The sequence below is a fragment of the Megalopta genalis genome, chromosome 13 (genome assembly GCF_051020955.1).
Source record: "Megalopta genalis isolate 19385.01 chromosome 13, iyMegGena1_principal, whole genome shotgun sequence".
NCBI lineage: Eukaryota > Metazoa > Arthropoda > Insecta > Hymenoptera > Halictidae > Megalopta > Megalopta genalis.
Window position 1 is genome coordinate 7,042,871 of NC_135025.1, and position 26,134 is coordinate 7,069,004.

Here is a 26,134-nt window from a genome sequence, read left to right on the forward strand (position 1 = left end):
CTGCACTTTATCTGACTAAATGAAAGTAATTGTCAACAAGTCCATAGAAACTGTCACGGTAAAATTAACTGCGAAACAACATGTTAGTTGTTAACAATTCCGTGAACATTTTTATTGCGGAATTAACTACAGAACTTCCACACTTTCCTCTGTCTGTGTTCTATCGAAATAGATCATAGTAATTTTCGAAAATCCACGAAGGTTCCTGTAACAAAATTAACTGCGAATATACAGTTTCATTTATCTGCGTTTTCTCTGAATAAACTACACTATCAGCAATTTCATAAAAAATTTTTATTGCATAATTAACTACAGAACTTCCACGCTTTCCTCTGTCTGTGTTCTATCGAAATAGATCATAGTAATTTTCGAAAATCCACGAAGGTTCCTGTAACAAAATTAACTGCGAATGTACATTTCCATTTATCTGCGTTTTCTCTGAATAAACTACACTATCAGCAATTTCATAAAAAATTTTTATTGCATAATTAACTACAGAACTTCCACGCTTTCCTCTGTCTGTGTTCTATCGAAATAGATCATAGTAATTTTTGAAAATCCACGAAGGTTCCTGTAACAAAATTAACTGCGAATGTACACTTTCATTTATCTGCGTTTTCTCTGAGTAAACTACACTAACTATCAGCAATTCCATGAAAATTTTTATTGCATAATTAACTACAAAACTTCCAAACTTTCCTCTGTCTACGTTCTACAGAAATAAATCATAATGATCATTAAAAATCCCACGAAGAATTCCACAACCGAATTAACTACAAATGTACACTTTTATTTGCATGCATCATCTCTGATCGAATTATGCTATTTATCAACAATTCCATGAAAATGCTTATCGCAGATTTAACTGCAGAACTTCCACACTTTCTTCGGCCTATGTTCTATCGAACTAAATCATAGCAATCGTTAAAAATTCTTTCATTTGTCCACGTTTTCTCCGAACGAATTTTACACTAATTATCAGCAATTCCATGAAAATGTTCATCGTAGAGTTACTTCAGCTTCTCTACACAGACACACGACCAGTCACCAACAGTTCTAAACAACGTCTAAAAAGTGATCAGTCTCTGAAGTAGAACATCGTCGCAAGTCGGCGCGAAGTTCTGCGAAAGACAGTAGATAATTGAACGATACTCTCGTCGATGGCATTCCCATAGGATCAGTGCGGACCATAGCTCTTGTCCCCATTGTCCCATCCTGATAACAACACGAGGCTCCGTTCGACTCGAATCACTTTCGCTTCTCGGCCGATTCGACGTCAATATTATCATGGACTGTCACTCGGTAATAAGTTTCGATTCTGCCGGGAAACCAGCCGCATTATTCCCATTATTTCGCCGCCCCATGGAAGGGTGATCCTCTACATTCATAGAGGATCGAGCCGCTACCATAATATTCTTGTTACGGTACCTGCACTTTCATGGCAGCATTCATTCGAAAGTTCGAGCACGACGACGATCGAGGCGCGACGGTTGCTTCTATTGATTTGCTTCCTCGCCCACTCCCTTATCCCTTCCACCAACCCCTGCTCTCTCTCTCTCTCCCTCTCTTTCTATCTATCTCTCTAACTCTTCTTCTCTCTCTCCTCTCTCTGGCAATACGCAAGGATCTTTGACCTCCGGACACACGAGTATACTGGCGGAAAAAGGTTGTGAATGTCAAGGGTTGCGGATGCGAGATTGCTAGCGAACGTGTATTTGGGGGTGTGCGAGAATACGTCGACGTCTCAAAATAGTCGCGACGGTTAAAATGGCCCGGGACGAACATCCGATCGAAGAATATCGGTCAGGATAACTGAGAAATCGGATAAGACGGAAATTAAGGAGTGGCATCACTCTGAAGCGTTCGGAAATAAATAAATAAAGTCTGGGAATTTTGTTTATATAGATAGGGGATGACTACCATGAATGCGACACTTTTATTTAGGACAAGATAGGGAAAAGGAAACGATCTATCTGATTCTAGTTTGAAATATTCGATCAGTTCTTTTACTATAAGTACAGGGTGTACTATTATTATGTTAATATCCGGAGGGGGGAGATTCCTGAGGTCATTCGAAGCAACTTTTTCCTTAGCGAAAATTCAATCCGCCGCTTCGTTTACGAGTTATTAACGAAAAACAGTGACCAATGAGAGATCGCGTACAGCTGACGCTCCACCCTCGCGACCACTTCCGCGGCGTCAGACGGCCAGCGCGACGCGGCATTTGCTGCAAGGGTGGAGCGCCGACCGTGCTCGCCTTTTATTGGTCACGGTTTTTCGTTAATAACTCGTAAACGAAGCCACGGATTGAATTTTCGCTAAGGAAAAAATTACTTCTAATGACCCGAGGAATCGCCCCTTTCCAGGTGTTAATATAATTATGGGAAAACTATGTACCGAGCGGGGGTGAATCTACGTGAAAAAATAAAAATAAAATCTAATGTAACATTGTTCCAACTAATTATGATTGTTAAAAGGGAAAAGATATTTCTATTTCATTCAAATTTCTTAAAATTAACTCAAATAATTCTTAGTTTGCATAAAGATTCGCAATCTAGTAATGACAAATTACTAATTAGCATCTGGATTAACTTTTCATTGCATTGTACAGCAAACGGCTGTACTATAGACATATTTTTTATATTTTTGGTGTATCATACAGTTTTTTTAAACTGTTAAAATGAAATACTACGCATAAACTAAATGACGCAGGGGGGCAAGGGGCAAAGGGAATCGGTCGCCCGCTCCACCTAGCCTCCTCCAATTTTCAGACTTTTGATTAATATTGGCTAAGTTACGCGCTGAACAAGAGACGTGATTAGGTGGAACAGGCGACCGATTCCCCTTGCCCCTCGCGTCGATTAACTTGAGGGTCTTCTCGTTTACCAATAGAAGTGGTTTCGAGAGGTCATAGAAGAGTGGGGGGACTACAGGCGTGCAGGTCAAGCGGAGCGATTGGAATACCCCCCTGGCCCCTATGCCGAAACGGCGGTCTTCTCTTCTGAGCAAGGGACTGTGTACTGTGCTTCCGCGAGAAGGCACAGCGTTTTTACATTCCCACTTCTGCTGTAGTCCGCTGCCCCCTCCACCCTCCCATGATCGCAGGCAGTGATCGGCTATTGGCCGAAGACGGTGACGAAGATCAACGACGGGTCATAGCGTTGATCTTCGACCAATAGCCGATCACTACCTGTAATCATGGAAGGGGGAGGGGCAGCGGACTGCAGAAGGAGTGGGAATGTAAATACGTTGGGCCTCCTTCTCGCGGAAGCACAGTACACGCTAACAGTAACCGTATTTATACTCGCATTCGTCGCACGAAAAGTAAACACGCCTTGATTCGTCGACAGCTGAATCGTAAATCGGTGTTGATCTTATAAGCCCTGCTTTTTTATTCATTGTCAGTACACATAATACAAACCCCTGGCGAAAATTGCATAAAATTTCAAGTAAATCGGAGGTATAGTTCCGGAAATTTCGTGACGGCCAGGTTGAATAATGCAGTTTTGAAAGAAAAAAAACATAAAATAAATTTTAAGATCATTTTCCCTCCCTGATAAAGTAAGATTTTTTTTAAACATTACTTTTAGTCGCTGAATGTTCGAATTTCGAGGTATCGCTTTTACGTAACGTTCTACAGATTTGAAACTTTAAGAAAATTACAAAATATCGATCCTTTTTAACCGTTAGGGTGATGTCCTCCCTTATGTAGAAGATATGGTTTCACGAGAGAATGGGATTTTTACTTAGGGGTGGGTTCGCGTCCTTTGTGTTTAAAATAGACTAGAAGAGCCATACAACTGAAATAGAGTGACTGGAATCGTTGGGACATGAGATGAGAGCGGGGAGAACTGTACCAGGTGCTTTAAATAGATGACAACATTTTTATTTGGGGGTGGAGAGCGGAGACCAAAAATAACAGTTACGTCGAAAATTTAATAGGAAACAAGCGTCGATGGAAAATTAATGTGTGTTCGAACAAACTGCAGTCATTAGTTAAAAATATTAAAGAACATTTTTAAAAATGCGATGATTAGAAAAACTGAACTTTCGTGTGTCGTGATTGCTAAGAATGATTTTAAAATTATTTTTTGTTGTCGACAAAAATTACAGTTACGAATAACAATTACGCATAACAAGAATGTTAATTCATTTGCCGACAACTATTATAATTATCGAAAATTAGAATTTTTACTTAGGGCTGAAAAGCATGGATTGACCTTGATAGTTATAAAAACAGGCGCAAGGAGGAATTCGACCGAAATAAATTAATTTTGTGATTATTGATAAATCAGGCGAGTGCAAAATTAACTGCACAGCGTGACCTAAATGCTACGCAGAGAGGGTGATACATTTAACGACGAAAATCGACTAGAAGACCATCCATCAATTCGAATAAGCTAGCCGAAATAATTAAATAATCAGACAGTGGAAGAATAATTATTTAAGGATAAGATTAAAACTTGACCGGAACGATCAAGAACGCAAAATGAACTACTTGAAGAAGTTGAAAATTAATTTTTGTGGTCGTACTATGACTGTGTGAAGCAAAATTAAGCGAAATAGGAGCGAGTTAAAAATAAGAATTCTGTTAAGATAAAATTCCGCGAGTTAAAATGAAAATTCAGAATAAGAAATTCTGCTGCGAGGAGAAAGACGAATGAGTGTAATTATCGAAGCAGTTTTAAATGAAGAATGAAAAAGTTGAAAGTAAAATTTGATTGAAAAAACGCCTAAATTAAGCAGGTGAAAAATAAATTGAGTATTGTAAAATACAGTAAGTTCTTCCTTCAGCTTGTAAACAAAAATGGACAATTTGGGAAGAGGAGATACAATTATTTCAGCCTCGCAATCCAGTTGACGATCGGCAACTATAAAAATGGGCTCGAATAATCGTGTCTCCTCTTCCCAAATTGTCCATTTTTGTTTACTGTCCTGTTTTGAAAATTGGGGTGAATTTACTTTAAAGCTACAATTATTAAGTTTGTGAACGAAAGATGCCAACAATCGGCTGATTGCAACGCGTGAACATCGCGCGATCGAAGCACAAGGATTACAATTGCCGGACAAACGGAGAAAACAGAAATTAATTACACAGCTGCTTCAAAGACAGAGGCTAAACAGGGTGAAAGATGCGTGAAAGAGAGAACGTTACAGATACACAACATTCATAGAACGTTATTAAAGGAAAGCACATCGAAAATCGATTTCTAATTATGTACCGCGATGTAATTCAACCGCAATTGTTCCTCATTCCAATACTAAGTTGAATTGTTACAACGCTAGTATTTCTCAAACAATGCCAACTGTCTTTTAGTCGATACATAATGCAATTTATTTGTTAACGTAGACTACAATATTATTGAAGATAATATTTTAAGATTTTAAACAGCATCGGAAACATTTTTTACTGTTTATGATCAATATACTCATTCTCATAATTAATATATATATTCATTTTTATAATTGATATATCTATTCTTATCGTTAATATATACTTATTTCATCAATGAATATATTTATTCTTGTCATTAATATGCTTATCCTAATAATTAATATACTTATTCTAGTAATTAATAAATTTATTGCAATAATTAATATATTTATTCTTGTCATTAATATACTTATTCTGATAATTAATATATTTATTCTTGTCATTAATATACTTATTCTAATAATTAATATATTTATTCTTGTAATTAATATACTTATTCTAATAATTAATATATTTATTCTTGTCATTAATATACTTATTCTAATAATTAATATATTTATTCTTACGACTAACATAAATTATTTATAATGCTATTAATTTACTTCAGCGTTTTCTATGCGTAAAATTTGAATAATTGTACGAATAATGTCTCCTTTCACGTAAATTGAATGCTTCAGCTAGCTTTGCTGCGAGTGCTCGACGTCGGAAAATTCCGATCTTTCCGCGCTTTCGATAATTAGAACGCCCATTAGCCGTCAGGAAGCGACCGTTACAAAATATTCGTCTCGCGAGACATAATTTAAAAAGCCAATGAACAGAAAGCATCGGGAAAGTTGCGCGATCGTGAAACGTGCAACTGCAGCGACGACGCATGGAAACTTTCGAAAGCTTTTCGAGCCTCTCCAAATTATTTTCCATCACGTTGGAAATGTCTTGGACTCGATAACATTCTAGTTGGTGTAAATTAAAAATAATTATAATTATTATAGCTTGAAACACAACGCTAAAATAATTACAGCTATTAGCAGCTACAATAATCTAAGCCACAGAGAGCGAATTTCCAAACTACTGTTCATCGCACCGAAAGTGTTCGACCACCTTCGAACTGAAGACTGTTTCAAAGATCTCGATATTTCTCACCAATCAGAGCACCGTTTGCTATCGTTTCAGCTTAAAAAGATATCGACGAACCCGTTAGAGCAGGTCCACGACCGGACTCCCGTTCGCCGCTAGCCGAGCAAGGAAAACAGAAAGCGCAGCTCGGACGTCATGACCCGCGGGTCAGATATGATAACGATCACAATAACGCCATGTTGAAGCTCACGCGCGGAGGGAGAAAAAAAAACGGTCGTTAAACCCGTCGCACACGGCCGAGTTTTCAAGATCATTTGAAACGCGGCGTCCGACATTAAACTGCAGCTCGACACGCGATACGATACGACACGACACGACACGACACGGGCCGCTTGCTACGCTTCGGTGTTTGTATATTCGTTAACACCCGTGACCCGTTCTGTTTACCCGGCCTGAAACTTCCCATTAGACGGAACACCTTCGATTTGTTCACTCAATGAGGGTCGAAAGCCGATGAAAACGAAAGTGGGAATCGACGCGACGCCACAGTTTTAAAAGCGGCACGTCTGGCCGTACGAAACAGTGTTTCAACTTAATAGCGGAGAAATTGTAGAAAATTATAGTTAGATTACTGACACAACTATGTCTTTATAGAATAGTTTTCTTCGAAATAATAATATTTAATTTAACACGTTCCGTGCCGAGCTTTTTTTACTCGAATCTTCACACTTTGATATTTTACTAAAACTTGATGTATTACGTGCAATTATTAATTCTCGTACACATAACAACGTAACAAAAACTTATCAACGCCCATTCTTGCGGTGGAAATTGATTCTTCGGTTCTAAATTTCTTGTAAACAATTTGTTCAGTTCACTAAGTAAACATGTAAGCGTGTACCATCGATGGTACACGTGGCACGGAACGTGTTAATAAAAAAGCGTACGTCTGACCGTACGAAACTGTGTTTCAACTTAATAGCGGAGAAATTATAGAAAATTATAGTTAGATTACTGACACAACTATGTCTTTATAGAATAGTTTTCTTCGAAATAATAATATTTAATTTAACAAAAAAGCGTACGTCTGACCGCACAAAACTGTGTTTCAACTTAATAGCAGATATAATATAGAAAATTATAGTTAGATTACTGACACAATTATGACTTTATAGAATAGTTTTCTTCGAAATAATAATATTTAATTTAATAAAAAAGCGTACGTCTGACCGTACGAAACTGTGTTTCAACTTAATAGCAGATATAATATAGAAAATTATAGTTAGATTACTGACACAATTATGACTTTATAGAATAGTTTTCTTCGAAATAATAATATTTAATTTAATAATTAATTATTACATAAAAAACGTTAATCGATTCGCACCAATTCGAATAGTTCTATTCCAAACACCGAACTATAACCTTTAGTGTTAAGCTGTTCTTTGTTTTGTTTTTGAAGGATATTAAAATAGAACCTGTTTAAGATATTCACACAACACATATGTGCTTAAAAAAAAGTACTTTAAAAACCGGCAACAGTTGATCGTATTGCTATTGGAATAATTTTACATTCTCTATTCGAATAAATAAAGTAATTTATGACACATAATGAATAATTGTTATTCGAATAAAATATTCGATTAAAATGAGTTCATTCGGATCATTATTTTATATGAATATTATTTTATATTATTATATTATTTATATTATTATATTATTTATATTATTACATTATTTATATTATTATATTATTATATTATTAAATTATTTATATTATTATATTATTATATTATTTTATATTATTTTGGATAGCAAACGTTCTTCTTGCATCCTTCGTATAATAATGTTTACGTGATGAAGAAAATCAAGAAAAGATCAAGAAAATAATTTCTAAAACCCCTTGATAACTCGAACAATATTTTTTGCATTTATCTTTGGCTTCACTTCAATAATACACTAGACACTGAACTATTCTCACAAAAAATTTCGAAGTGATGCACAAAACAGTGTAAACGTCGCTCTGATCGGATACATTTCCAATCACACATTCTTGCAATCAACGCAGCAACCCTCATTTCACATAAAAATGCACAGATTAACGACGCTTTATTAACGAATCACCGCGTGTGGTAATATCTTAAGGAAATACTAAAATTTCTCAAGAGATCGTTTGGAATAAACGGTATCCCAGGTTTCAAGGACACGCAAGAAGAGTTTTATGGCAATTGACAGTGAAGAATATTGCGTAATCGATGTCAATCCTGACTTCAAGATTATTCCGCGATGCATCTGCCGATATACAGAGTGAATATCAAATAAAGATGTAACAAGTTACAAAATAAATGAAAAACGTACGACAGACGAAATCAAAAATCAATACGTTAACGCGATTGCAACATGTTTTGCAATTCATTCAACACCGCGTGCTAACATTATTTGCTCGAATATCAACCACAATATTCAATCAAAAATATTTTTCTATACAAAATAAAGTTGAGTAAAAATGTATTCCTTCTTTTAATAAAACAAAAAACTTCGGATATCCTCAATGTATCTAGCGCGTTCTTCTTAAACGATAAGATTTCCAATAGAAATTTATATTAATTAATTTTAAATTAGATAGATTTATGTGATACATTTTTCTAAGAAATTTTATTTATACAAGTTTGAGTTGTAATAGATTTTCAATGAAGGTGCAAATCTCAAAATATTTCCAGATTCAACAAAATGGAAGAATAAAAGAACTCAATATGTTTATCCGACGAATATAAAGTTAACTATGCCCGAGAATAAACCAGAGGCTCGGCAATTTGTCAGCCCACAGAAACCGGCTGCACTAACCTGTTTCTTCTACAATATGTACCTTCTTATTTTCAGCACTTAAAGCGTTATTAGCATATCACATAGAGTCAAGAAAATATTCAAAAAATGTACCGAAAGTGGTTCAATCAATCTTTGAAAGCCGCACTTGGACGTTGCGGCTTTAAATAAAAAACGGTCTCAAGGGCGATTGTGTTCCCTTCGCATAAAATCGAAAGCAACAGAAAATATCTCGCAGACTTTCCCCACTAAAAGAAAGGTTGAAAGCCGTAGAAATCTACAGAAATTGATGGGATTCGGGGAATCGGCACCGTAGGAATTTTTAGCCTCCTCCCGATGGAAAGCCCTACGGCATTATCGAGTTCAGATAACGCGGATTTTTTTTCTCTCTCTCGTCCGATAAACGCTGATCTACGCCACGTGAAACAGAGTGTTCGAGAAAGCAGCAGAGATAAAAAATGTGAACGGTCCGTAAGCCCCCGGAGATAACGTTATAAAACAAAGGAATTCCATTCGGCGATTCAACGTTTTGACCGAATACAACACGTGCAAATAAACAAATTCTACTTCGGGAACGCGTTGAAAGCGAAACGAAATTCGCCGATCGTTTGATGTTGCAATCTGCAAGCCGGGAGATCAATAAAGGCACGTTCTCGATGCCCTAGTGAACGCGTTCTCCTTCCTTTTTTATCGAGCAGGAGCTGCGATACGGACGTTTTTGCAGGATTTCGCGTTAATCGACGCGTGCCAGACGACCGAGGTGCTAATCGATTATCGCGGCACGCCTAATTTACGTAATAAATCTATAAAAACACCTCGGTTTACTGACTTTCGAGCCGTTTTTTCTCTCGCGAAAAAAACTGGCCACGCAAACGGACGTTTTCGAGGATCACAGCGAATTTGACCGCCGTGGTATTTTCATTGTCATTTCAATTTTATTCGGTTGTTCGGAAAGTAATTTCAATCTTTAACCCCCTTCGCACTCGAAGCCATTTTAACTGTAAATTTTAATTAACTTTTCCGACTTATAGTATTTCCATTTTATATGATAAAGTTCATTTCATGCGTATGAAATTTAGTCTCGTGACTCGTACAACAGTTAGACTTTTAACAATCTTTTATATCTAAGCTTTGATAATGTAAAAATTATTTTGGCACGTGGTGTGACAATTTTAGCGGTGCGTCAGAGTCACCACTCGAGTGCAAAGGGGGTTAAATTATTAGAAATTATTATTATCTTCAATTATGAAAAATAAGGAATAAACTATCAAATGTCAATCGTTATGCATAATGATCAAATGATCTAGTTCTAGCAATCTATGTATTTGCATGACGACGCAAGACCTTATGGATCATGATGATAGACTTGGATCGCTACAATAAGAAACGTTATTATACCTGACCTAGCTTCAACAGAAATATTTTGCAATTTCTCAATGGCGATTCTCGCATAATATCGCTGACAAAAGGTGTTGCTCTTTGAGCTTCCGTGATATATAAAATTCGAACTAACAGTAGCTACATACAAAACGCTGTTAAGTGAGAATGTACGAAGAAAAAGTTGCTAATGTTATCAATGTACTTCCGGTTAGCGTGCCGATGTTTCTCGGTAGGGCTTGTAAACAGATTTTTTTATTTTTCGTAGCGTCAAGTTTATATATTTCATTTCGCTTCATTCCGTTTCATTTCCCGGACCGGAAGGAGTGCCTTTTATCGAGTCAAACTTAGGTCATCCTAGAACGCGACCTTTACCAGTCGGACCCTCCAAAGATAGAAACCCGCCTCGAGTCAGGGTTGCGTCGGAGAATCATGATTTAAGCAATCTAACTTCAGTGAATTAGTGAAACATCATAACTGACGAGAAATTGAATTTAATAGGACTTGCAGACAGGACTGCAAATGTTTATCCATTTATGACAAATAACAGTCATATTTCAACAAAATTTCAGTCTATAACAAACTAATTTAATATAGACTACCGAACTTCCCGAATGAAGCTAACAGGAAAAATTTTGTCAATTTTATGAAATGAAATTATTTGATTTATCCACGAGAGAAATTTGACCACAAGGGAAATCTGAATAGAAGGGAACCGAACGCACCCTTACACCCTTACTACTGAACCCTGACTACTGAACTTCCTGAATGAAGCTAACAGGAAAAAATTTGTCAATTTTATGAAATGAAATTATTTGATTTATCCACGAGAGAAATTTGACCACAAGAGAAATCTGAATAGAAGAGAACCGAACGCACCCTTACACCCTTACCACTGAACCCTGACTACTGAACTTCCCGAATGAAGCTAACAGGGAAAAATTTGTCAATTTTATGAAATGAAATTATTTGATTTATCCACAAGAGAAATCTGAATAAAAGAGAACCGAACGCACCCTTACACCCTTATGTACTTAACCAAACAAAAACTTTCGAAGACTCGTCGAATATCATGTCCATTACATCAACTCATTCCAAGTCCAATTATTGTACCCCTAAATCTGTCTAGAAGAATATGAACTTCCATCAAGTTCTATAATCCCGTAGTAACTTTCTGTCTACAACAGCTGTCGACATTTTAATAAAGTCCAGAGGTTAAGTTAAACTACACCTATCTCCTCGATTTAACCTCATTTCTTTGTTAACTTCCCCAACGTTCCCCGAAAATGTCTATTGCATTATTAATCACCGCACATACCCTATGACACACAGAATCGCAACACGACCATGTAAATACAAAAAAAACGCGTCTTTCTCTTAACACCGGAACCACGACACTCGTCGGAACGATGGATTACCATATTCAATCTACAATTACTAATCTCCTAAACGTAATTCTAAAAGCCAATACCAAATTCGACCGATTCTAATGAAAATCGCGCGAGATCCGAGCAAACGCAGCTTCATCGGCTTCATAATCCAAGCACGGACTAGTCACTTTCAAATCCTAGTGCTTTTACCCTCGAATTTACACTAGATGTGTCACGGTGTTGTGCATAGATGGAAGCAGCGTATGTGGAAGGGGTCATCAACGATGGAGATACACCTTCAACGATAAAGGGGCGGGAGGGGAGGAGGGAGGGACGGAGATAGAGGGAAGAGAGAAGTACCAAAGAGAGAGAGAGAGAGAGAGACCGAGAATATAAGACTTTCTATGAGAATCAGCTTGACGGTATGTAAGGTCGCGTGTAGAGCACTTGCTCTGTGTGGCCAGGTACGTTGCAACGAAGAAGTAAAGTCATGGAGGGTGCACGGATCGATGGTTGTCTGGGAAACAGCTCGGTCTCAGACAGAGCGGCCAACTTTATTCGTAATATCCGCACGGTCGTCAGATGAGAAACTGTCACACGTTACCGTCGTTGCACACTGCCTTGGATTTCGTCTGTACAACATCGCCCCTGTACCCTTGTTTATCGCAACGCAGACGCGTTTCTTTCCTATGCCCCGACCCTGTCGTCTTACTTCGTTCCGCCACCCAGAGAGCGACACTCGATTGCATCGAGAAAGATCTCAGGTGTTCCCTAGGTACACACGGTCCACGGCCACGAAAACGTAGGTTACGCGATACCGATCCGCACGCTGGATATTGCGCGAACGGAAAAATGGCAATCTCTAGGTGACAGCAGTATTAGCTGACAGCACATTCTAGGACGTGTCACCGTTGAAACGGAGACTTCTATGTGAACAGATCGTCCGGAACGTGGACCCGTTGGAACGCATGTCCACGGGACCCCATGGCCGTCGCACACGTTCGACTGTAACAAGGTTGTCAAAGCGTACTCACCACCAATACTGAGAGTTCTCCATCGGGTTTTCCGTTTGGAACCCTTCTTGCCCATCTCTCGCGAAGATCGAGCTGGTTCGCCTCCCCTGTGTCTCTCGCCTTCCCAGCGATCTCGGCCAACTTTCTAGGACGAAAGCTCCGCCGAAATCATGTCGACCGCAACAGATATCTCGTCACTACCTTTGCGGTAGCATCTTATCGACTGTCCGCCGATAAATGAGTCCCGCGTGCCCGAATATCCGAGAGAAAAAGCTTGGGAACAAAACTTACAGACCGACGAACGAGGCCTGACCGTAGCAGAAGACAACTCTAATACGTAATCCGCGCCGCACGAATAGCGACCGCACACTGCTGTCCCCACCTCACCCCTCCCTGCTGGTCCCCACCCTGCACCTGAGGTTCCCCTACCCCCGGATACTGTCATCTTCGACGTGCTGCCACGGTCCTCGACCTTCTTCTCGCATTTACCGAAACCAGAAGCGAACTTTTCGCCGGCGACCCGTGCCAACGGGTTTATGGTGTCCCATCGGGTGTCGTAAACCCGTGAACGTCGAATGTCATGCGAGATTTCGGTACGCGTGATCGATTCGAAGTTATTCCAACCGATTCAAACACTTGAATGGCGGTTGATCGGCGCGTGCGCGCCACGACTGCGATTGCCGCGCCGCCATTGGCTGTTACCATGGCGACCGGCGTAAACTGAACCGTGCCATTTTATTCGGCTACAACCGAAGCGAGACACGCGACAGTGTTTTCCTTTTTTTGACGTGTAGGAATTTTGGAACGCTCTCGCAAGAAGAAATTCGATTGTAATCTTGGCAATTTGTTTGCGAAGATTGCGTTTCATGATTCCGCTGCTGGTTGATGTCTGATCTTTTTCTTTTTTAAATAGAGAGTGGCGGTCTCTTATGTGTTGATAGGTTATATAGCGAAACAGATATGTTGAAAATACTGTCGTTGCATGACTTTGACTGTCCCTCGTTCGATGAACCTGCTACCGTCGGGTTCATTGGGAGAACCGTGCACTATTGCAGGTACGAAAACCTGCGGGACGAACTTCAGCCGTTCTTCAAGTATGTGAGAGACTATCCAGAGGCTTCCATTGCCCCGGATATTCTTACTACACGTGAGGCGGCTGGCACTACTTGTGCTAATGACACCTTTCTACCAGTTCATAATAGTATCTTTGAAAAGATTGCAAGTGTTTGGAGGGAGAAGGGACTGGCAGAAGCTATTTGCCTCGCCGCGTCCACGGATCCTGAAGAGATTACCAGAGTAGTACATTGGATTGCTACGAGGTTTTAACATTTGCTTTTACATTATTTCATATCCTCCTAGGAAATCTGTATCACTTGTTTCATTTTAGACTTAAATGGGCATTAGATTTGATGGACAAAGGATTCTATCAAATAGAAGCATTGCCAACCAGTGGATTAGGATCGGTTGCAGACGTTGTTCACACGAGAGATTGGGAAGCAGCGCTTGTAAGACTTCATTGAAATTGAACTACAAAATTTCGTTAAATCTGTGACCTACTTTGGATGATATATTTCAGATCAGATGTCTTTCTTGGCATCCACACTGCTCCCGTCTAGCAATAGTTACGAGAGACGATCGTATACGTATCTTCTCTCAAGGAATATCAGTGATACCAGTCTTAAGGCACAGTGCTCAAAAATCAGTCAACTGTATAAGCTGGAGGCCATTGGCTGGCAAAGAATTAGCAGTAGCATGTCAAACAGGTGTCCTAATCTGGACCATAGAATTAAGCGCAGCCAGTTATTCGCTTCATCACGCTGTGGTACTAAAGCAACGAAATCATGTACCCGTTACAAGCGTTACATGGCATCCACAGGGTGATTTACTGGTGTCGTGCTCACCAGCTGATACAAATATGATTATCTGGGACATATCTAAGAAGGAAGGTGTTCCTCTGAAGCGGGTCGGCGGAGGTGGAATATGCTTTACTCGCTGGTCATCTTCTGGATCACAATTGTTTGCCGCTTCGTGTAGAAATATATTTAGGTACAGACTTTTATTGCTATTGTTACAGAATAGAAATTCGATATTCTAAACAATCATTATTCTACAAAGGGTTTGGAATACGGGAGTAGCAACGATGTGGCACGCAGATAAGTGGACAGTGCCAAACGGTCGCGTGGCGGCAGCTTGTTTTGGACCGAACTTAACTTTACTATTCGCATCGACCGAGGACTCTGCGACAATCTTCGCTCTGCCCTTGCAAGAAAATATCTTCGACTTGAAGAAACCATCTTTCGACGATACGGTAGCCGTGCCCCTCATAGATTTAACGAGAGTAAACTTTTCTTCGGACGACGACTATGTTACCGTTGGTGGAAGGATAGTTGCAATGGAGTGGGACCCTTCGGGAACGTATCTGGCCATACTCTTCCAGGTACGATCCTCGCTTGTGTAGGCAGACTTAATTAAGGCAATGAATTTGACTAATATACTTAATGTTTATTTAGGACAGTCCCCTCATTGCGCTAGTTGAAACCAAGGTGGGCAACATGTCTCGAGTGGTCGACATCAAACCCTGCTGTCTCATTAAAGGATTCCCCGGTGAAGTTCCTAGTTGCATGAATTTTTACCAGAAGTACAACAGCCAGTCATCAGTAGTTTGCCTAACAATCGCGTGGAGCAGCGGCCGCATACAACATTTTCCCATAGTCGGGAAAGAATGCATACCAAACCTTAACGGAACTACCACATTGTTGTCGCACTCGTTCTCAATGAGACACGACACATACAATTTCGATTTGAGTGCTTCGTACGCTTAACGTTAACATTTGTTATTGTTAAACCGGTCCGGGGAAATTGCGAGCGGTCTGCTTCGAAAGTTTTTATACCTAATATTTGTATATACTAATTACTCGCGCGAAGGACTAATATTTTTTTTTGTTAAATTGAAAGCAAATGAACACTAAACCGCGCACAGACGATCGTGATACGAATGCTGCGATTCTATAGGAATTACGTAACGTTCCATAACCGACCCGACGGTGCGCTCAAAGCGGGAGAAAAAAAGGAATCATTGGTTCCGTGTTAGGCTTTCTAATGCTGCAGCCTCCTAACGTATGGGATATACAACGAGACGGCTCGGGTTCGGTACCTAATTATACGAAGTCACATGCAGAGCGCACGTCTTTCTATTTTTACGTCGCTTGACCGAATGCTGAACGCCGACACGTACGTGCGTGATGCGTCCCGCACTATTTCCAATACGTTCTATCTACTATACCCGCACCGATGCAACTCCAAACACAAATTAACTACTCCATCGTTCTAGAAGCTCCTCGGCCCAAAATATATACATATTTCTCTCGAGCATAGTCCATCATTTCTGGCCGACACTTTATTTATGATTACGGGCATAACGTACTGGACCAGGGTGAGATATAGTGGAAAGTTCTATAATTGTGGCTAACGTCGCGGATTTATCGAGTTCAATTTATACTGATAACAATGTGGATCGGTCACTTTGAACATTATAGTAATTACCCTGGTGCCTAATCTAAAAATTGTTATATATATTTTTTTTTTCCTTAAAAAAATTTTGAATGTATATTTTTTCTTTTAAAATACTTTGTATGTCCTGTTGCTGATAAATATCAGAATTCTTATATATTCTCTTATTTTCTTGGTTAGTTATAAATTAATGTGTACTAGAGGCTTGATAGAGTCAAAAATATTACAAAGTTTATTGAAGGAATTGTGGATAATTTTGGGTATTGACCAAAGGTTCAAGGGATGAAAACACAGTACATCCTAAAGATAATTTTTTCATATGAAAATCGAAAGTACACGAATTGTTTATTTTAGTTAACGTATTTATCTTGAATTTAAACGATGTTCAGTTTAATTCAGCCATTTGTTTTTTGTCTAAATCGTGTACAAGTAACGGATGGCTGAATGTTGCTGAAAGTTTGTACACTCTGCGATACATGCACATTAACTACGGATAAACAATAAGTTCATTCGCTCATTTGTCCGAAAACAAATTCCTGCCGTAGCACGACCTGAGATTCTGTTCGTTTGGATACACCTATCTTCCCTCCCCCGCGCGAACCGATTCTCTGTTATTGCATCCGTATGGGGTGTACGATCGAAATCCTTTTTCCAGTATATTTATTTTAATGTCAGTCGTACACATGCGGTGGCTATGGTACGAACGAAGTTGACAGGTGCCTGGACAAAAAAGCGTGGTCGAGAGCGAGCATAGTATGTATAATGTAAGCATAGAGGGCTGGCAGGCCACATGTGCCACTCTATTACTTATCTACCCGTAATATGACGTATAACCCGGCCATAAGATGCAACTGTGCGCGCATCTGTGTGCGTGCGTGCAGGAGTCAAGATGCAGAAGCGTGTGTACATGTACACAGGGGGTGAGTAGGAGGATGCACGCACAGGGGACGGTCCCTGTGTGCGTTTGCTTGAAAGGAACTGGCTGCAACGGCACACGAGATAACGCGAGAATCATTCTGGAATCATAACAATGCGTTTTCAATTAGCCGGTTGATGAATGAAGCGACAATTAATTCACCGGTTGTTTGTCTTCCTGGTGTGCTAACGTAACGAGAGTTTGTTTCTGTTAAATCTAAGCACGTACTTGTTAACACTTTAGTAGCCACTGGAAGCTACTTCGAAGCCTCTTCAAAATCAGAAACTGATTACTGCACGGTTTTTGGCTCCGTATGGTGTTCAGAAGCGATCAAACGATTATAAGATGATCATATTTTAAATCAACGAATTCTGTTGTGTTAAGAAATGCATTCTGCAACGTGTGGACAGAGAGAATGAATCGAATTTCATTTCTGGTGTCGGGGTTTATTCCGGTCTCGGGTTTTCTGTAACTAAAATGTTATATTAAAATATGAAGTAAGGGATATGAAAGGGAAGGGATCGTAATGCCTAAGTTTTATACGTTTGATACGGGAAGTATTGTAGAAAGAAAAATTAATAATCGTAGATGGTTAAGATATCTCATCGAGCGTCGAATTTCGACTACCTCAACTGCCCTGTTTCTACTTAAGTGTTCGTCAACGAAGAAACAATGGATCGACCAGTTTCTTGTCTCGCTTTTTGTACAAATTTCAAACGGTAATAAAACGTCAATTAACACAACAACGACACGAATGTTACTACAACATTTTCAATTCTACAGATCCCAAACGAAGAAGTCGAAGGTTGCTCGCAGAAACAATACAAATTCGATCTCTACTCCGAACAAAGGACAGTGTTACCCGATAATGACCGAACATGTTAACTTCGTGCACCTAAATCGGTATGATTAATGGGCCGGTGCTCAGAGAATCGTCTCCAAAGGAGTTGCCGCGCGCGCAGGCAGGAGCAAAAATGCCGAACGAAAAAATGCGAACGAGAGCGGAGGCATATTTTGTCTGGAAGACATTAACATTCTAACTTATGTGTAGCCGGTCTAATGCGCCACTTGACTCTCCGTCAGCATCGGCTGGAACCCCGAAATCCGCGCGGCGAAAGTCAAGGACCGCGACGCCGGGCCCGGCCGGAGGAGCCGCCGAAACAAGGGGAGGAGAGCCGAATATCGCTGTTAGCCGGGGCGAAGTTGCGATAAGCGTGGCCGCGTTCGCGTGAAAGTGTAAAAGCCAGCGAAAGAAGGAGAAGGACGGGGAGGTCGGTGAAATAATAGTAGGCTGTAATAGGAGGAAGGAGTGAACGACTTTGCCCCTCATGTGTGCGCGCGAAGAAGCTGTTGTTAATAAGTGACGCGTGTGCGGCAGCTGGTTTTACGTTTTTTGCCGTGCACCCGATTCTCGGGGTTCGACCGACGAAAGATCGGCTTAGGCCACCCCCTCTCCTCGAGAACGCGGCACCTTGGAATATCACCGAAAGGACATCGGCGTCCGCGGGATCTCCCGAAATCAGCGAACCTGGACAATTTGCCTGGACGAGTCGGCCGATCGGTGAATCACACAGGCCCCCAAGGTGTTCAGGGTACGCTGTTTGTAGAAGAAGCTATTTTTCCACCCCCGGTGACGCAATCCCAATAATCAACAGATGAAACGATCAAAGAAGTTCCAGGAATCTATGAGGAGCTGGGGAAAAAAAGAACGGGGGACGAATATCGAGAGGAGCAGCATGAAAAAGGGAGACGACAGACGTGCGCGCAGATGTGCCCCGCCACCCTGACGGGACCCGAGGACCGAAGAAGGAAGGCGCGGTACAGAGGCAAGTGCATCGATGCACAAGTGCCTCGGCAGAAGCACACATCTCTCTCTTTCTCTCTTTCTCACACACTCTATTTCTCTCTTTCTCTCTTTTTCTCTCCCTTTCTTCCTTTCCTTTTTCGCTTTCTCGAAGGGGAACGAAGCGGCCACGCGAGTGGGCGGCGCGTACCCTTCTTGCCGGCTTCTTCCCTTCGAGGGTGGAGGGGATCCCATCTCGTTGTCCCGTTGTCTGCTGGAAAAACGGCGGCGATGTCTTGTCCCGGCTGATAGTCTTCGTGGAGACGCGGGAACGGGTGTACAGGACTGGGACCTTGCTTCAAGAGTCATCCCGGGGTCAGTTACATCGAGCCGGCTCACCCTTCTAACGCGCCAGTTGTGATTAAAACCGCGCGCGCGCGCGTGCCGTCGCGGACCTGGATCTAGTGATAACGTCGTCGAACCGTCGTGATACTTGAGGATCGGCTGCCTTCAGTTTTTCATGGATTCCTGGAACTTAGCTGGGAGTATGATACGCTGGACTGATTAACGTGTTTCGGTGTTCTGTGTCGAATTTAATCTTGGGTACGTTCTTCAATTGATCGTAGTAATCGTTGCTCGCAGTTTGATCGGTACGTGGAACTGTTTGGTATGACCGTGCTGAAGGATTCTGTGCGACTTAGAAGATAATCTTCTCTGTTTCTTCTTCGTCGGTAGATCCTCCTTTTCGCGACTGCGGAGCTTTATGCAGATGATGTCTTGAAGAAGACATTTGGATTTTATGAAATTCTACTGAAGATCAACGAGCGGTTTTCCTCTGGCGCGTTCTTCAAGTTCAAAATTCGTAGCTTTTCTTCGTCTAAATATTAGATGCTAGATTTGATCATGTTTATGATAGAAATTGAAGAACTGAAGAACAAAGCTACGAGGACATTGCAAAAGATCTTAGAAATATTCTAATTATTATTTTAATTATTATTAGAAATATTTTAACATTGTGTGTGTTCTAACATTTGTTCAAACTGTTAGAGGAAGAAGTACATTTTCAATTAACTATTTGATTCTACCGTTGATTTCGACAATTTTGCATAAAGATCTGCAATCTTACCAATATATACTCGTCGTCGATCTTTACCACCCTCTTCATCGTCGATCAATTTTCAGAAGCTACCGCCGGAAGTTCTGCAAAATGCATCTCGAGGACTACCACGAGGACAGAACCGAAGAGGACGTCCAGCGCGCGGTGTCAAGGACCATCAAGCAGGAGAACTTCGGCAGCCTGCACTTCGCTCCGATTACCACGATGACGACCAACCCCCAACAAGCGTGCTGGGTAACGTCGCACGCGGACACCGGACTGTCCTCCCCCATTCTACCGAATAATTCCGGTCTGCAGGAGTACACCGACTGGGAGCAGCTCAGCGCAGCTTTCCAGTACCCTTATCAGCAGTACTCGGTGACAGACAGGTCGCCGGGTAGCACCGGAAGCGAGGCTACCACGCCAACGTGGAACAACGTGGTCCACAACGACGCGACAGACTGTCCGAGCGGACAGAGACTGCCATCGGTGGGCTCCGCGTTCTCATTCTCGCGCAGTTTCTCTAACACGGTCTACCCGGACTATCAGAACTATCAGGAGTACCCCGAGTACCAAGACGACGTCACGGTGTCCTTGCCGTTGATCGTCCACGCGCAGTCCGAGGCTCAGTGCTTCACCGGACCGATGCAGAACGCCACGGACGAGTTCGATTTAAGTTTGATAAGGGGCGATCCGACGTCCCTTCTGAACACAGTGGAGTCGCCTTCGTCGCCGTCGTCGACGTACCTTGACGAGCTGCAGGATCCGTTCTCCAATATCAATGGATCGTGCTACGCGATTGGGCATCTAGTTTCCGGGCAACAATCCTCGATCTCGGCGATGACCTTCGTTAACGATGCCAGCTTGGGCGACGGATTCGGCAACCAGGTCGTTCTTCCTAGGAACGAAGGCCTGTTGCTCGCCGATCGACGCGTTCCCGTGCCGAAGAATGGCGCCGAGGCGGACAAACGTAGCAAATCTTATGGTAAGCTCGAAAATCTGGTCGAAAATCTTACAGTACAATTTCGCCATATTATTAATTATATTAATTATAATATATCTTATAATATATATATATTATATCTTATATATATCTTATAATATATATATTATAAGATATCAGTCTAATCAAATTAATCAAGCATCCATTATTATAATAATGCATAAAATATAATAGAATGCATAATAATATATATAATGGATAATATAATAGCAGATATTCGTACAAAATAATTTTCTGTATCAGTTGCAAGGAGCAGGAGCCAATAATTATAATATATATATATTTATTATATATTATTATATATTATTTGTTATTTCACAATTTGAAAGGAGCAACTGAAAATGTAATTTCACAGAAGCACAGGAAATGAGATATCAAGGAATATGATGTGGATGTTTACCCTAACAAAGTATTCGATACGATATAATATTCATTATACAACAGTTACGTGATTTATATATTTTACTCTTACAATTACAACCACTGTTAATTTTGTTCGACTCATCGGTAAAATATTTTTCTTACAAATCTTACATTTTATGCTTACTTTGCGTCCTTGCATTTTCTGATTAAATTATACCGCCCCAATGAATTATCGAGCAATCTGGCTGGACGATGGTTGTAATATCTTCACCCCTTTCCAAGGGCGCAAGTGATTCCAACGTCGCAACTCCAGCACCCCCGGCAGCAAACTCGACAGCCGTTTAGGAATGAATAATGTTATGTTGATAAAATAGGCAAGCAAAGCTAAACACAGACAAATGAAGAAACATAAACTGTTTTCCCGAGTGACGTTCTCAAGTGGCACTCTCGTTGGCCACTCTCTGATCGGCGTCCCCTTGTTTACCCGCGTCTTGATGACACTCTTGATGACACGTTTACCTTTCCGCAGACTGTTCGGCCGCGGAGGATGGCCTCACGTCGACGTACCAGTGCCGGTGGATAGACTGTGGCTGCGCTTTCGCGGAACAAGAAGGCCTGGTCCGTCACATAGAGAGAAGACACGTGGAATCGTCGTCGTCGAACTCGCACGGACACGGCAGGCGAATACAGAGGGACAGGGACAAGGACAAAGACAAGGACAAAGACGGCGAGGGGTACGCCGCTGTTACCGGGAACGGCCAGGACGAGTTCGCTTGCCTATGGCAGGGATGTCCTCGCGCAAGACCGTTCAATGCTAGATACAAATTGTTGATACACATGAGGGTCCATAGCGGAGAGAAACCGAATAAGTGCCCGGTGAGTGGTAGTCTCCAACTTGGTCTAAATTGTACCAAAAGATTGTAATTGGAGATTGGTAGGATCGGGTCAGTCCTGACCCAATTGTTTTGTTGGAAGGGTATGCAATGAGATGAAAGTGTATGCACCTAGAAAAAGATGTCAGTCTAATCAGATTAATCAAGCATCCATTATTATAATAATGCATAATATAATATAATGCATAATAATGCATAATATAATAGCAGATATTCGTACAAAATAATTTTCTGTATCAGTTGCAAGAAGCAGGAGCCAAATGTATGAGCTAAGAATAATTATTTACAGTCATATTCACAGAGTAGTGTAACAGATAAAAAGTCGGCTGTGTAGAGAACTTATTGTATGAGAAATTACTTCTTGAATTGAATCACTTAGATGAGCTGAAAATAATGATTCACAATCATATTTTCAAAGCAGTGTAACAGATAAAAAAATCAGTTATGTAATATCGTGTTCTTTATGTTTATAGTTCAGTGGATGCAAGAAAGCATTCTCACGGTTGGAGAACCTGAAGATCCATCAAAGATCGCACACAGGAGAAAGACCATACGCGTGCCAGCATCGTGGTTGTTCGAAAGCTTTCAGCAACAGCAGTGACCGTGCGAAACACCAAAGAACTCATTATGATACGGTACGTTGCCGTTTTCATTGGGTCCGGAGATTGCTCAATTTAACAATCATTAACTAAATACCATTCGATAGTATATATATAGATATTTATAATTTTATTTTTTTATTATAGTATATATATAGATATTTATGATACCATAAATATCATTCGATAGTATTCATTAGCTCCATATTACTCGTGATTCAAATTTCATGCAACAGAAGAAAATGTTATCTAACGTCATCCATTTCACGTTTTAGATCCTGCAAAATGCTTTATGTCTTTGTCATTGTCATACAATTATTGAATTATATATTAATGTTTCTTTAAATTATAAGATTGTGAATAAGGCACAGTTATTGAAATTAAAGTGTACAATGAAAACAAATGAAGACTGCAGTTTGATGCAATTATATTTTCAAGAACTGCATAGAAGTTAATGCAAATAGTTTGTCACTAATGTGACTAAATGTATTATTTTATAACAACGACAAGATTAGATTTACTCAAACTTCAAATGATTTCTGTTACAATATATGCTTCAGTAAAGACAATTATAATTTAAAACAACTAGTTATATTGTTAAGAATTCGAACCAAGAACAAGGTACTAATAAAACATTTGTAAAAATTGCAGAAACCGTACGCGTGTCAGGTGACCGGTTGTGGAAAGCGGTACACGGATCCATCGAGCTTAAGAAAGCACGTGAAGAACCACTCGGAGCCAGCAACCCAGGTCCTCCATCCCTTGGCGGCGTCTGAGAGCAAAAATTCCGCAAGCATTCCCAGCAACGCGATCAGTTCGTCTCGGCACGATCAGATTTCCACGACTTCGAGACAACCGGCGCAAACGGTGGTCGCTTACACTGCAGAATCGAATTATCGGTCGTATAAGACTTCGGAGTCTTACGCGGACGAGGACACGGATCTGTTCCAGACGAATCTGTGTCAGGTCGATAGGATTTCCATGAGCCTTGAGAGCAATCCGGAGTATGTTCCTATTGAGTCCGTGAAGCGTTATCTCATCGGCGATGTCAGCAGTTCGCATGTGGATGCCGCAGGTAAGGCAAACATTCCGTACAAATTATCCTCATCAGTGCCGCCGGCGATGGCCACTTAGGCTAAGATCTTTGAGCTAAATAAAAACCGTCATGGTCGATTCTAAGAAGTTGAATAATATGTTTCTCTCGACTTCTTAATATGATCGAGGAAATAGAGTTACATAGTTTGTGATCTAATATCTTGTATTTGACCTATTTGTTTCTGTCATCCATGAAACTCAGAGTTTACGTTCATAATTCAACGCTGACTGTGGATTTTATGCATTTGTGCCAAAAATTAGTACATTAAATGTCAAACGGTAAATATACTTAACACTAGAACCAGCAAATCAGTTAAAATGACTGGTTTCTGACTTTTTCTTTTACAATTCCTGATATCATAAAAATGTTTGTATGAGAAATTTTTGGATGAAGTTTTTTAATCTTGAGCAAAGATTCTAACAGAAATCGACAGAAATTTAAGTAATAATCGCACAAAATTTAAGTAAACCCAATCTTGCCGTTGTCATTATATTAAAAAACTGTATTATTTTCTTTTCAACAAAACGATCAAGAAAAGAGATAAATTGCCCTTGTATCTTACAATTAATATAGACGATGCCTGTTCTGCATAAAAATCCGTCGTCCACGGATATAAATAATATAAAGTATTTATATGATAGTACCGAATCTTGAAGTACAGTAGAACCTCAATTATGCGGACTAACTAGAGTGACACGAACGTTCAAATAATAGAACAGTAACTCGGTCACAGTGCCAGATATCGTCCTTAATAATTTCCACAGTAAATCTTTTTGCATGTAGGTTGCCTCATATTGATCTAAGTGCATGCAAAACATATTTGAACGGTAACAAATTCTAACAACAGACTATCAAAACATAAAATAACTGTTAGACTGTAAATTTGATCCAATTGCGACAGAAATGGGTACAGAAACAGTTAAAGCATCTGAGGAATTTTAGAAGATAATTTCCAGCTTCCTGAAATGATTGCAAAGAGAAACGCGCGTTTAAGTATCTGGCTGCATCCTGCAATCGATGCAGCCAGTTCTTATTTCGCCTAAAACTCTGCTGACTATATTATATTATAATCTTAGAAAATCTGAATGGTCGCAAAGTGATATCGGACCCGGAAAATCTGCTAGAAACTCCTAGAAAAAAGCCGCAATAATTACACAAAAATCGTTGACAACTTTCCGGGAAGTTGGCCCGCGAGAACTTCCGCGCAACGACGGTTCCGAGCGGAAATTCTCGCGGCGCCCAGAATTTACAAAAAGCCACGGTTGTTCTTGAAACGCGTTGTTGTATCGGTGCCGCGCGTGCTGCCTTTTTCTGGGCTGGTGAACGGCCGCGTGGTAACGACGCCGATGATAGCGCGCTGGTCGGTCTCTCGGGGTCCTCTCGGTGCTTAATCTCAGAGGAGGTTCGCCGCTTTATGCCTCTACCCCACACCGAGTCTTAAAATAATATTCCTGAGTTTTTTGGCCGGAGCACACGCACGTACGCACGCGCCAAAACATACGACATGCCTTGGTGCCACGTGCGACACACGCGTGTCTTGCCCCTTTAAATTCCAGTCCTCGCGGCCGCGATCCCCGTCGGAATAAAAATACGATCGATCCTGACAATGGATCTGCGTCGGCGGACACACTCAATGGACACACACAAACGTTATTGTTCGCAGGATACTGCGAGGACGACGTGCCCGACTTCCAGGAGCTCGGCTCCGACATCGAGCAACAGTTTCTCGAGCTGACCAACTTGGACGACGCGGTGTTCATCGACGGTTGACATCGTCCAACGCACATTTCCAAAGAGACTCTCGTCGCACTTCCCCCCTTTTTTATACTCGATTTTCTATACCGTTGTTACGCCCGATGGAAGCATTATATTTTTGTACATAGTCGCCTGTATATATTACGATGACAGAAAAAAATACAATCTTGATTACCAACCAGGCTTCTATCCACCCCTTGTCCCCCTCTCGAGCACGTGTGTCCTTCTACTTATGGCTGGAAGGATTT

General features: G+C 40.7%; 3 protein-coding genes and 1 long non-coding RNA gene across 5 annotated transcripts in view; 2 read left to right on the forward strand and 2 right to left on the reverse strand.

Annotated features, from left to right (window-relative positions):
- The window catches only part of LOC117224104 (uncharacterized), a 92,759-nt gene extending 79,509 nt beyond the window's left edge, over positions 1–13,250 (reverse strand). Inside the window, exon 1 of the mRNA XM_033476794.2 lies at positions 12,894–13,250. Coding sequence (XP_033332685.2) covers positions 12,894–12,948 — 55 coding nt within the window. The 5' untranslated portion in view covers positions 12,949–13,250. The remainder of the gene's footprint in view (positions 1–12,893) is intronic.
- LOC117224105 (uncharacterized) lies at positions 280–5,456 on the reverse strand. The gene is made up of 2 exons (XR_004491126.2): positions 1,429–5,456; positions 280–1,318 (listed from the first exon to the last, which is right to left on the reverse strand). It is a non-coding gene; the product is annotated as an uncharacterized LOC117224105 (long non-coding RNA).
- A 348-nt stretch (positions 13,251–13,598) lies between the features above and the next one.
- On the forward strand, positions 13,599–18,044 carry LOC117224190 (aladin). Its single transcript, XM_033476948.2, has 5 exons — positions 13,599–14,191; positions 14,260–14,377; positions 14,449–14,918; positions 14,988–15,309; positions 15,383–18,044. The coding sequence occupies exons 1-5, from the start codon at positions 13,833–13,835 to the stop codon at positions 15,692–15,694; spliced, it is 1,581 nt and encodes a 526-aa protein (XP_033332839.1). The 5' UTR covers positions 13,599–13,832; the 3' UTR covers positions 15,695–18,044.
- A 127-nt stretch (positions 18,045–18,171) lies between these two features.
- LOC117224189 (uncharacterized) lies at positions 18,172–26,064 on the forward strand. Of its 2 annotated transcripts, none has more exons than XM_033476945.2 (6): positions 18,172–19,684; positions 20,264–21,162; positions 22,073–22,419; positions 22,910–23,071; positions 23,687–24,110; positions 25,795–26,064. In XM_033476945.2, exons 2-6 carry the CDS (start codon positions 20,289–20,291, stop codon positions 25,899–25,901), a joined length of 1,914 nt encoding a protein of 637 aa, XP_033332836.2. In that variant the 5' UTR covers positions 18,172–19,684; positions 20,264–20,288; the 3' UTR covers positions 25,902–26,064. The 2 variants fall into 2 exon arrangements, with proteins under 2 accessions (XP_033332836.2, XP_033332838.2); XM_033476947.2 differs by having other exon boundaries at positions 18,172–18,890.
- The last annotated feature ends 70 nt before the right edge of the window (positions 26,065–26,134 follow it).

What these genes read in the sequence shown, in the direction of transcription:
- LOC117224190 (XM_033476948.2), top strand. Translation starts at nt 13,833, where the DNA reads ATGTTGAAAATACTGTCGTTGCATGACTTTGACTGTCCCTCGTTCGAT. An exon ending in GTACATTGGATTGCTACGAG is followed by an intron (nt 14,192 to 14,259) that starts GTTTTAACATTT and finishes GTTTCATTTTAG; the next exon opens with ACTTAAATGGGCATTAGATT. An exon ending in ATCTGGCCATACTCTTCCAG is followed by an intron (nt 15,310 to 15,382) that starts GTACGATCCTCG and finishes ATGTTTATTTAG; the next exon opens with GACAGTCCCCTCATTGCGCT.
- LOC117224189 (XM_033476945.2), top strand. Translation starts at nt 20,289, where the DNA reads ATGCATCTCGAGGACTACCACGAGGACAGAACCGAAGAGGACGTCCAG. An exon ending in CAAACGTAGCAAATCTTATG is followed by an intron (nt 21,163 to 22,072) that starts GTAAGCTCGAAA and finishes ACCTTTCCGCAG; the next exon opens with ACTGTTCGGCCGCGGAGGAT. An exon ending in TTCGCATGTGGATGCCGCAG is followed by an intron (nt 24,111 to 25,794) that starts GTAAGGCAAACA and finishes TATTGTTCGCAG; the next exon opens with GATACTGCGAGGACGACGTG.